This window comes from Diabrotica virgifera, chromosome 9 (assembly GCF_917563875.1).
Source record: "Diabrotica virgifera virgifera chromosome 9, PGI_DIABVI_V3a".
NCBI classification, from domain to species: Eukaryota; Metazoa; Arthropoda; class Insecta; order Coleoptera; family Chrysomelidae; genus Diabrotica; species Diabrotica virgifera.
Window position 1 is genome coordinate 159,116,073 of NC_065451.1, and position 13,526 is coordinate 159,129,598.

At 31.5% G+C, this 13,526-nt stretch overlaps 1 protein-coding gene across 1 annotated transcript in view; it reads right to left on the reverse strand.

Annotated features, from left to right (window-relative positions):
- LOC126892659 (nose resistant to fluoxetine protein 6-like) overlaps window positions 1-13,526 on the reverse strand; it is a 187,276-nt gene that overhangs the window by 100,061 nt on the left and 73,689 nt on the right. The window contains exon 7 of the mRNA XM_050662301.1: window positions 3,623-3,816. Coding sequence (XP_050518258.1) covers window positions 3,623-3,816 — 194 coding nt within the window. The remainder of the gene's footprint in view (window positions 1-3,622; window positions 3,817-13,526) is intronic.

Genomic DNA, 13,526 nt, shown 5'->3' on the forward strand with positions numbered 1-13,526 from the left:
TTCCGTTCCGCGGAACCTTAAGTTCATTGATTAATTATTTATATGGGAAATAAGCTAGAATTAAAATGAAAAAAATAATTTTATTAACGTTTCGACGCCCAAATCGGGTGCCGTTGTCAAAATACAAAATACATTTTGTATTTTGAGAACGGCACCCGATTTGGGCGTCGAAACGTTAATAAAATTATTTTTTTCATTTTAATTGTGGCTAATTTCCCATATAAATAATTAATCATAAAAATGCCACAAGGAAATAGCTTCAGAACAACCTTAAGTTCATTTTACTGCTACTGCTAGCGTCAATTTCTCGCCCGTGGAGCCGTACGCTAAGGTAACTTTTATTGCCCACCATTTAAAATTGTAAGACGTAGACCAAGCTGAGCTGGCCACTCGTGAAAAACAAAATCCCACAACTTCTGATCAGTACATTGAAATTCAGAATGTAGGTGACTAGGATGAGCTAATGATAAAAATAGATTCTGAATCCGAGGCCTCATCTTTTATCAAACCACATCGATTAATTTGCTGTAAAGAAGAAAATTTAATTTTTTTATCAAAGAAATTTTGTGTTTTCTGTTGTTGTTGTATTTTTTATATACAAATAACACTGTTGTTTCGTCTCATAATTTTGTATATAAGATCATGATTTTTAATACCCTATTTTCCATTTTCAACAATATTCTTAAGCGCGTCATGGGGTTCATTCTCAGAAAATTCTCCATATCGAGAATATTCTCAAGAATATTCTCGAGAATCTTCTCCGATTTTTCATTCTCGAGAATTTTCCAACACTATAAAAACGGTTAAGTTTAGCGAGATGAACGTAGTATAACTTTTTTAAGTAGAAATATTAAGAGAATATAAATTTTTATTCAAAAAGTATATAGAGTGGGGATAAAAAAAATTGAACGTATTAAATACCCGCTGAAAGACGTATGTGGCGCCCTCTGGGCAATACACCATTTTTGGTGGCTAATTTAGATTTCTTGTCTTAAAAAACCCCCGCTTACCAAATTGTGTGTCGTTAGCTCATGCCTGTCAGGAAATATTTAAGAATAAATGAAATAAAATTTAACTTTGACACCCTGTATTTCGGTTATTATCATTTTCGTACTAAGGTAAGTTAGCTTAAATCGACCTTTTTTAAGCTCCACAATCTAGGGTTAAGCTATGGCCCATTCTTTACCAAACACCCAGTATGCAGTGATGAGCGCGCTAATAACCGGCAAAATAGCGCAAAAGATGGAAAACACCTTAAATTGTGAGATAAAAAGAAATAAAACTAGTACAGTTGTTAAATTTAGCGATAGTAACATATAAATTGACATTATATTGATTGTTTCCCAACTTTTAGACGCGTGAGAGGAGTACGTCAACTAAAACTGTCACTGTGACAGTGGCATTTCTTAAACTCGTCCGATACGTATAAAGGTGGGAAACAATCAATATAATGTCAATCTTTAAGTTATTATCGCTAAATTTAACACATCCACTAGGTTCATCTCTTTTTATCTCACAACTTAATATGTTTTCCATCTTCTGTGTTATTTTGCCGGTTATTAGTGCGCTCATCACTGTATAAGATCTCATTAATTGTGGAATTTTTAACAAGACTGTATTGGTTTGGAGAACTGAACGTGAACGTATATGATATAAACATTTTATCATTGTTATTACGATGCGCTAAGTAAAAATTAAAAGACATTTCTGGACCTCGGAGGTAAACTACACTATGTCATTTTAAGCAACTTTTCAGTAGAGCAACATTTCTGGACCTCGGAGGTAAACTACACTATGTCATTTTAAGCAACTTTTCAGTAGATCAGTTTGAATATTTTAAAAATCTTATATATCCCATAATTAGGTATCTTTCGCTCTGAAAGACAATGTGATCATATTTTAATCATAACATATAACTAGTTTATATAATCTAACTAATAAAACATTAAAATTTGCCCTAATTACTGTAATTAATGGTAATTTACAGTGACATAGTGCAGTTTACCTCTGAATGTTTTAAAAATTTTATATATCCCATAATTAGGTATGTTTCGCTCTGAAAGACAATGCGATCGTATTTTAATCATAACATATAACTAGTTTATACAATTCAACTAATGAAACGTTAAAATTTGCCCTAATTACTGTTATTAATGGTAATTTACAGTGACATAGTGCAGTTTGCCTCTGATAGGTTTGATCTATACTTATAAACTATTTATTGAATTTAAAGGTATTTAAGCCCAAAAAATTAGCTAGGTACTTCTCATGAAACAAATTTTTAATTTAGTTAAATGTTATTACCTTAAAACCTGTGTTAATGGCCACCTGTCACAATCGGCAACCTGTATTAACGGCCATTTAAATAATCTCATTATTTTTAAATCCCACTTCATAGAAATTTACCAGTTAATATCGGCCAAAATATTTTGTATGGGTACTTGTTGATAATACCCAATATTGCGAAATACCCTGCATAAAATTTTTTTATTACGGTCGGTGGTCGGTAACACGAAGGAAGGATGTCGTAAAATAAGAAACCTTTGCCGCTAAGAAACATAATAAAAATGTACCTATTATAATAGCTGAGAAAGTGAAAAGTCTGGTTTAAATTTACAAAAGTTTGCCGAAAAATATAGTGTTGTAAAATTATGAAGCTGTATTATAACAAAAAAATAAAAGTAAGGTGAAGAATTCTTTAAAACGATTCAATAAACGCTAACATCAACATCTGCTGACAATCTGAAGAGATTCTGTTTTTCCGTAGTATACAGTATCTGGCCAAATTAATTAGACGCACTATAAAAGATTTAAAAAAATGGTTATTATGAGGTAATACCATTGTAATACTAAATAAGTTTTATGTATATACCAGACACAAGGTACGTTGTTTGGTTGTCTATTTAATTGTCTATATTTTATCACAAATAGAACATTATTATTAATGAACCAATATGTACTTATTGTCACTTGAAAGAAAACAGAAATAACAACAATGTTGGCAATTTGTTGCTGACATATTGTGGCTCAACAAAATAATAATATTTAATAATACTTGTGGTTATTTTTGTTTCTTTTATATATTTTTTAGTTTTAAGTGAAGCATAACTTTTAAAACTATGTGTATATTTAGCATAACACCATTCGAAATAGAAACACTAATTTCAAGAGAAGCTACACAATATTTGTTGATTGTTTATTACAATGTATTAATAACCACGATTTTTATAAAAACAACTAGGTAACTACTATAAAAAAGAATAGATAAAAACAAAGAAATTTATTTCTGTTAAGAAGAACAGTTACCTATGACCCGTTTGCCGCTAGGTGTTCAGTGCACTAAGTCAACATAGTGTTGTTTGCGATCAACACTCAGTGAGTAACTGTGAGGTAAAAACACCCAAGTTTACATGGCGCTTTTTACCTCTCAAATTATTTGAACATAGTGTTAAATTATTTTTTATTAATTTCGTTTTCGTGGTCATTAGTACCAAGTGTAGTATACCTCTAGAAAGCTATTGGAGAGCTGAGTGAGTTAAAAGAATAAAAACAAAACAACGCCATGTCGACATAGTGTAGTTTACCTCCGAGGTCCAGATTTAGAAGTGAGAAGGCTACTTACTCTGCCCTTGGTATATTAAAAGCTTCCAACTTGTTGATATAGTTGATGTAGAATGTGATTAATATACCTGTAGATAGTAAACCTCCAACTATATGTAACATATATTTTTCATGTTTTTTTATATACCACAAAAGTAGCAAAAGCAGGATGAAATATTGCGTATCTAGTGCTACATGCCATGTTGTAGGTGTACACTGAAATAAATAATTACATTTTTTTGGTCTGATATAAAAATAATTATTGAAAAAAGAGAGTTAACATTGGGGTACAAAAATTGTGGGGGTTAAGCGCATCGTACACAGGTAATATGATATTTTCAACTAGAAAAGAGTTTAACCCTCAACCACTGACATGCGGTATGCCATACCGCATCGAATATATTATATTTTTTTGTTAGATCACGTAAGCAGGCACTGATGATGATTGGTCATCCAATCGAAAACTAGTTCTGTGATGTAGTCCTTTTTAGTGATTTTTAAATATATACCTTTTATAAAGGATCTTTGTTTGCGTCAAATTTTTAGACATTAATTTGACTGCCTTTTCTTCAATGCAAATGAATGAAAATTTGCAGACATATGCGTTCCTGGGAACAATACACGAAAAGTCAATAAAAATTATTTTTTATGTTTATTAATTGTTTAAATAAAAAAAACGATTTTAATGGAAAATGATTGAACTTTCTTGTTTTTTACAATGAAAAAACTTGAAACTTTTACAGATTGTAGCTAATTATATGAACTATACACAATTTCATTTTTTTTCGTTAATTTTTTACGCTATTCTTCATAAATAAACAATAAAGTTCCAAATTTTTTGCCGATTCCGACTACTTTTCATGTTTGTACATAATTACGTTTTATACATATATTTTAAACATGACGATATATTTTTATATTTGAAAAGTGTAAGACTAAAAAGTAAAAAATAAAAAAATATGAAAAAAAATTTTTACGAAACGCTCTTCTTTGGGTACGAGGACTAAAATTAAAAATATTATAAAAAAATCGACTAAAAAGTAAAAAATAAAAAAAATTTAAAAAATCTTACACATTCGTTAAAGAAAAGCGTGGGGCGCGTCTTCATCAAATAAACGGTTTTCGCCCCACGCTTTTCTTGAACGAATGTGTTAGATTTTTTCAATTTTTTTATTTTTTGCTTTTTTTGCAAATATGTTTGCATATGTTTTTTATAATATTTTTAATTAATATTTTTAATTTTAGTCCTCGTACCCAAAGAAAAGCATTTCGTAAAATTTTTTTTCATGTTTTTTTTGTATTATATGATATAGAGCCAACTACAGGAAAACTTTGTCCTTGTGGATTTTTAATATATTTTGTTGTAGAACATGTTTTATAACATCATATGTGTATGTTGTTCTGAAGCTATTTTCTTGTGGCATTTTTACAATTTTAACTATTTAGAATGGGAAATAAGCCACAATATTATTAAAAAATGATTTTTATTAACGTTTCGACGCCCAAATCGGGTGCCGTTGTCAAAATACAAAATACTATTAATATAAACAAAAATGTTGTTGCTTAGTAAAAAAATTCTTCTAATAATTTATTTAATTTGACTCATTTATATCGGCAATTCAGATACATATGATACATTTTAAAGTAGAAGACTTTAAAATGATATTGCCAATATTTATGAGTTGCGTTCCTGGGACGACTTTACTGAAAGATAGTTCATTCGATTACATGAAATCAACCCCAACTCAAGAATATCCGTCACAAAAAAATCATAGCATGTGATCTGTCTTTAAAAAGACAATGATAAGATGTCGGGATAGTATCACGAGGTTTTTCCTGGTTTTCCCTCGTGATTTACTATGAGATCTCTAACGCGAGAATTTTAATGTCACCGTTGCATGTGGTTGTCTTTTTAAAGACAGATCACATGCTATGATTTTTTTGTGACGGATATTCTTGAGTTGGGGTTGATTTCATGTAATCGAATGAACTATCTTTCAGTAAAGTCGTCCCAGGAACGCAACTCATAAATATTAGCAATATCATTTTAAAGTCTTCTACTTTAAAATGTATCATATGTATCTGAATTGCCGATATAAATGAGTCAAATTAAATAAATTATTAGAAGAATTTTTTTACTAAGCAACAACATTTTTGTTTATATTAATAGTATTTTGTATTTTGACAACGGCACCCGATTTGGGCGTCGAAACGTTAATAAAAATCATTTTTTAATAATATTGTGGCTTATTTCCCATTCTAAATAGTTAAAATCATATGTGTACCTTTAAGTGGTGTGTAATTGTACCTACCTGTTCTCAATTGCTGCAGTTTTAGTATGGTTTATTACAGCCGATTTCATAATCATTCGAAAAAGTGGACTTTAGTAAAAGGAGGCTTTATGTTAAAGTGGACTTTAAAGCGGCTGTTAACGATTTTGATTTCATAATTCGATTTAAAGGATCCTTTTAGTAAAGTGTGTTTTAATGAAATTTTATACTGTTGGTTAAACTGAATTCTGTTATATTTGAACTAAAATGGAAATAATGACATTTGAATGTCATACATTTTGCCAGTTTGTATGATACTCCCCCTATAATTTTTGTTTTTACTACAAAAAGTTACTTATTATTACTTAATTATTATAATAATTATTATTACTTATTGTTATTACTATTTCTATATATTTATTATTACTATACTTTTCTTTTTAATCACCTAATACTAGTGTTGCCCAAATGCAAGACCAAGACGAGACTTAGACAGTCTTGGTCTTGGTCTTGCGGCAGTACACCTGGTCTTGGTCTTGGTCTTGGTATTGCGCTCCCAGTCTTGGTCTTGGTCTTGGTCTTGCAGCAAGAGTCTTGCAAGTCTCGCAGTTGCCCATTAGCCTATTGCATATCTTAGAACAACGTAACAGAGAGGTACATTTTAAGCTTGAATATCATAGCCATAGTAAAGACTAGCCAAATTAATAAATATCTAAACAACTGACACCGGGTGGGGTTTGAACCCACGATCTAAAGTGATCGCTGTTATGTTCTAACTAACTAAAGTTAAAACTACCTCTTAAAACCCACAAAATTTCATTTGCGTATTTCAGCCGATTTTAGAGCAATAAATAAATCGTCAGTTTGTAAGAAAAATTTCAACCCCTCCCTATTTGGTAAACAAAGCATTTATAAAGTAAACGTTTATGAAGTAAACTGTCATTAGTTTTTCGTGCAGAATTACCCATTAAAGTTTGCCATACTTATGTCGGTTCGCTAAACTCAGACGCACCTGGCTAGATATTTTAGTCGATAATTTTTTTGTTTTTTACCAATTTTGCAAAAATTTGCAAAATTACTAACTATTTAGTAATTATTAACTATTTAGTAATTATTTTTTGTTAATTTTACTAAAATTTTCAAAATTACCGACTAAAATATCTAGAAAGTTGCGTCTGAGTTTAGCGAACAGACTATATTTAAAAACATTCTGTATTGATGAAAAACATGGATAGTTAAAAAAGTACATAACTATTTTATTATCCAATATAAGTGAATGAATAAAAAAACGTAATGTTAAGAAAATATGAGGCTTTAGTTGGGCTTTAATTTCAGTATGCTATTATTGCATGCTAGAATAATAAGTTAGCATAATGCTAGAATATTCCACAGAGTGAGAAAAAACACAGTTTGATTGGTACACTCGGTATACACTGACAAAATTGACCTGTCTAGCAACAATATCTATTATTACTGCGATATTTATAAAGAATAGAATAAGACCAAATATTAAAAAAAAATCACTTAAATTTAAATAACAACAGGTTTAGGAAATTTGAGACATTAAAAATGACCCATTTTTAAGGTGGTGCCATGGACGTATAAATAAAGATGGGTGGTGCGTTAATTTCTTGGAGAAGTGTACCTATATCGTTAAAATAATATTTCGGTATTATGTCTACACGATATCCGGCATATTATACCGGACCTTGGCGCTGCATGTCGAAACAAAACTTCCATTGAAAAAATTGAACAAAATATTCTACAATTTCCCTAATAAAACGCTTTGAAACAGTGTATTGTTTGGATGTCGACCTTTTCGTATAATGGAGTCTTTATCTATAATATTGCATTGTAAATCATAATATGTATATTGTATATCCATTTGCCGCCTTATTCCATAACAACAAAGAAGCTTTATTTTTGTTTTCAAGTTAGGTACTTTTCATGGTTCATTTACCGTTGGCGGTGACACACTGTAAAATGGCCAAATTGCAATTTTTGTTATCGCTTAATCCTTGACGATTTGGAACAGTGTGTATATGTATTGTTTTGGGTATATTTGCGTGTACTTAATCTATTTATTGTTTAGCCTTAGCCCATTTTTTCATTGTCCAGTCACCCTTGGCTTATATAACAAGTGTTGTTGAAAAAACTGAATCTGTTTTCAAATCTATTTTTTGAGTTTGGTTTATTAGAGTTTATTAGGTTTATTAGGTTCAATTTGTGCAGTCGATTCAGAAAGTTTAAATTTTAAATTCTGAAAATATTGTGAAGTGAAAAAAATTAGTGAAATAAAAAGAGTGTAGCTGAGTGGAGCGATGAAAAGAAAAATTAAACAAAAAAAGGAAGAAGTTTTGAAGAAGATAATACCCAAAATTTCTTCATTTTTTATCAACCAGATTCTCAAAGTGATTTAGATTGCAATGGTAAGTACTAGATCTAGATCTCTATCTACTAATGAAACAATAATTAATTCTTATCTAATTGTCGTCTGTAACAGGGGTGGCCAAGGTCCTTGATATTCTTTGATAGAAATTTGAAATTTTTTAGAAGCCGTCATTAAATGCGTATTAAAAAGTTATGCCGTTATGCAAAAGAGGTGTTAAAATTTTTTTTACAGAATTTTGTACAGAATATTTGTTGAACACGTGTAAATAAAAGTACAATCTATTTGTACTAAATTTAAATATTATAAATTTATTTTACTTCTTTTGATAATTCTTTAAACCTTAGTGAATAAATGGTGACAACACTTCTTAGTAATTCTTTTAGATGCTGGTTAGTTGGTACTGATGAGTAACTGAATTTCAGGAATTTTAAAGTGGAATAAAATCATTCACACATGTCTTCTTCTTCATGTGCCGTGCTCGATTGTCGAGTGTTGGCTATCAAATTGGCTATAGTAATTTTGTTGGCGGCAGCTCGGAAAATGGAAGCTGGAGTTTCTCAAACCACTCTCTTAAGTTTCTAAGCCATGGCGTCTTTCTTCGACCTGACCCTTTTCTTCCGTCTCCTTTGCCTTTTATTATTAAATGGAGTATATTATAATTCTCTGGGTGGCGCATTCTTCTCTAGGTGCCGTCTCCGCTTCGAAGGTTGGCAATTATCAAAGCGATTTTTACTTTTGAGAGTGCGGCTCTAAATAATTCGTTGTTACTACATCCAAACTATGCCCTAAGATTCTTCAGCAATGAGTTAAGGTGATACAGTAGCGATCAACAGGTAGCCAAAACGCGTTCCAAGATTGCGGCTGTAATTTTGAATATTTTTTCGAGATATTTAGCACACGTATTTGTAATATAATAAAGAATGGTGGTACAGAGCCCAATTTGAAAAATATATTAATATGTGGAAATTACTCTGTAATTAAATGCAATATTAAAAAAAACGAGCCTGTACCGCCACTAAGAAGAACAAAAAAATACACTTTCTTCAAATAAACTTTTTTATCAGATGCCTAGATTTTGTGTCATTTTGGAACTACTAATGAAATAAAAAATTTTAGTAGTTTGTAAAAATATTGTATTTAATTACAGAGTAATTTCCACATATTAATATATTTTTCAAATTGGGCTCTATACCGCCATTCTTTATTATATTACGAATACGTGTGCCAAATATCTCGAAAAAATATTCAAAATTACAGCCGTAATCTTTGAACGCGTTTTCGCTACCTGTTGATCGCTACTGTTTCCTCTTAAACCAGCTATCAGCTTCCTATAAATCTTTTTCCTGGATTTTACTTACATAATGAAGTGGAGTATTAGATATTTATCTCCTCTCATCACATGTCCCATATATCTCAGTTTTCTTCTCTTAATGGTTAGAAGTACTTCTCTTTCCTTATGCATACGTCTGTCTCATTACCTCTACGTTGGTTATTCTATTTACCCATGAGATCTTTAGCACTCTTCGGTACACCCACATCTCGAATGTCTCCGGTCTTCTCACGTCAATTTTCTTCAGTGTCCACGCTTCCATCCCGTAGTATAATCCGGATAGCACATATCACCTCATAGCATGGCCAAAAAAATATTCAAGTTTGCGAGTTTTTACTGTTCTGATGACTTCCCGTAATTTTTCCCCTCCAATGTATAACAACTTCGTTACGAACTCTATCCACCCAACTTATTCGTAGGATCCTCCGATACACAGGTTTCAAAGGCTTCCAGGTTTTTGAGAAGGGTATCCGTTAAAGTCTAACCTTAGACACCATACAAAAGAGTACACATTCACATAAGTACGGTGTTCCATCGAACATTTTCTAGCACTACCTTATATCAGTTCTTGAAAAGGGCCCCGCGAAAATCTTTGATACGGGGCCCCTGTGGGGCTAGCTACGCCACTGCTGCTGAGAAAGAATCTATGACTAAAAAATGCGCATAAGTCCAATTTTCAAAATTTTTAATACAATTTTTTTTGTTTCTGATAGAGTATCTAAGAGTATAGCCGAACTTATATACTCCCTAAAACGACCCTCAGTTCTAACTGCAAGACGCAAGAGTCTCGCAGGCTTAGTCTTGTTCTTGCTCAAGTCTTGCACGGTAAGTCTTGGTCTTGGTCTTGCTAAAATTAGGCGGTCTTGGTCTTGGTCTTGGTCTTGCGAAAACGCAAGAACAAGACCAAGACTGCAAGACCAAGACCGATTTTGGGCAACACTACCTAATACTTACTTTTTAATTTTATTTTATTGTACTTACAGGTATTACTATTATTTAATAATTATATACACCTACTAATATTACTTAATTACTCATCAATAAAAAGTAAAATCTAAAAAAATGGACATATAACGAGATAACAAAAAAATAATTCTACAAGCTTTAGCAAAGAGGAGAAACTTCATGTGTTACAAAAGATAGAAAGTTATAGAAATATGTATAATAAATAAATGTGAAGAATAAAGGAAAGGTCGGTACAATATTTTATTTGTTAAAAATCATTTAAATTATCCAAATAATTGAGTATCATGTATAGGCAAGCTAATGTTCATTTGCATTGCATATTTGCAGAACAGAAGGACAAAAGGATTGAAAGGGAAGAGGCAGAATATAAAAAAATAAAATTATTGGATTTAAAAATAAAATTACCTAATAAGCGGATCTCGCGCACCAAAAAAAGTGGATTAATAGCAAGCTGAAAATTTGTTAATAGCTTAACAGTGTCTAGTCGGACAAACTTTGATATATGGGAACACTGGAAGTTTTAAAAATTTGGAAAGTCAGATTACGAAAACGCCCCATCTATTTTGTCGGACAGAACATCCAATTGATTTTTTACGCTTTCATTAAACTCTCATGCAAAAATCAGACTGCTATTACTAACCAACATGATTCCTGTCATTTGACATGTTCTTCGTGTTCCACTCATTAAAATGCCCAGTTGGTGATAAACACGAGTCTGATTTTTGCATGAGAGTTTAATGAAATGGTAACAAATCAACTGGAACTTCTGTCTGACAAAATACGTAGAACGTTTTCGTAGTTTTATGTTCCAAATTTTTAACCTGTTCGACAATTAAAACTTCCCCCATTCCAGTGTTCCCATACATCATACATCAAAGTTTGTCCGACTAGACACCGTTAAGCTATTAACAAATTTTCAGCTTGCTATCAATCAACTGTTTTTGGTATGTGGGATCCAGGTCTATAAAAAAATGGGATAAACTAAAATAAATAAAAAGTTCAATACATTCATTTTGCTTTTATTAATAAATATATTTACAATCTACCAAAGTGTTCATTTATTAACACAGTTATATTGTTTTATGAAATATTTTCATTATTTTTTATCAGTTGTAATTATTCATCGTTTGCTTCATCTTCAGTTTTATTCACAGGAAAATTGTCATCCATATCAATGGCAATATTATGAAGCACTCTAGTTGCAACAATCACAGTCATGTTTTCTAATTGTAATCTCGTTCCTAAGCGGAGTATAGGAAATCTTCATTTTCACAACCCATATTGCTGTTCTACTACATTCCTTGTTCGTCACTGTCACCAACCAATATGTAATGACCAAAGATACCACTTTCAACATTCAGGGGGTTAGCACATGCATACCTAGGTACATATTATAACATTCAGTTACCATAACCCTAATATTTCTGTAGACGAAAATAAAACAAAATGTAGCTACATTTGTGTGATTCTAAGGCCCTGAATTTTGCTTCACCCCATTATTATTAAAAATGTCTTATTTGATGGCCACAGTACAACAATATATCTCTAATTTTAAATTTTGCATCACTGACTGAACATTCAATGCAAAAAATGATTTTCTGGACCTGAAAATTTCTGCATCCTGGACACCTCCAGAATCTATTTTAATTAAAGTATAACCCATTGCACTCATTATTCTAGGGAATACAGCAAACTTGTAAAAATCTTCAACAACTTTCCATCTCTTGATGATTCTTGCAATTGTAAAGGATACTATTTTTATAATTCTACTTGCTGAACCTCTGGACACTGCTGTAAAATCAGCTACATTTAATTGCATACTTCTTGATGCATAAAATCCAACAGAATTTGTTGTATGGGAGTAATGCATCCACCTCTAAAATAAATAAACAGCATTGTTTTTACTTAATATCAACAAATTTTTAGTCACTTACCTAATAGTAGACAAAGTTATTTGGTTTTCTATTTAAGAAGGCACACAAAACTGTTTGTTTTCAACCTAAATCTTTGATAAAAATCCATATCATCATATTATTATTGTTCAAAACAGTTTGTTCTTAATCTGTTCTGGTTAATTTTTGGTCTTCTGAATACAATAAATTTCTTGAACTAGACGTTTCAAAATTATACATAATTGTGCTTTTTAAGTACAATTAATTAATCCTAGTAATACTAATTATATTGACTGTTATGTTAACCTTAAAAGTTAACCAAAAACAACTGTGTTTTCAACTCAACAAAATAGGTTATGTACCCTTTAAAGGAGACTTTAGCAACTTAAAGGTACGAAATCTGCACTTTAAAGTTAAAGAAGACTTTTGATAAAATGGGACCTTTAACTTGATTATGAAACGGAAATCTCAAGTTAAAGGCAACTTTAAATTTAAAGCCTCCTTTAACTTCATTATGAAATCGGCCGTTAGTCTTTTTGCTACGCTAGGTTTTCTTGCGGTATCATGTACTTTCACACAAGTCAGTGTTTACTTTTATATAACTAGTCCAGTGTCCATCATGACGAGTAGGAGATTTAAAGATGATATGCCATGCGACCCGATTAGCAACCGGCGTCGTCGAGTTTCCGGGCTGGACGATGTGAAATCAGAGATCGGCCACGCAACGGTGGGAACCAGGCCTTACGTGGAAAATATGCGACTGGATAAAACAAATGAAAATGTCAGAAAATATACTGTTAAGATAGCTACATGGAACGTAAGAACTCTTTATCAGACTGGAAAACTAAACAACGCAATTAATGAAATGAAGAGGCTCAAAATTGATATTCTGGGGATGAGTGAAATAAGATGGCCAGGTAATGGTAAGTACGAGAAGGAGGATGCAACAATATTTTTTTCAGGCAGCAGAGAAGAAGATGTCAACCATAGGCATGGAGTAGCGGTTCTAGTAAATAATAAAATCAGAAAACATATAAAAATTTTTATTCCATATTCAGAACGCTGCATGTTGATCC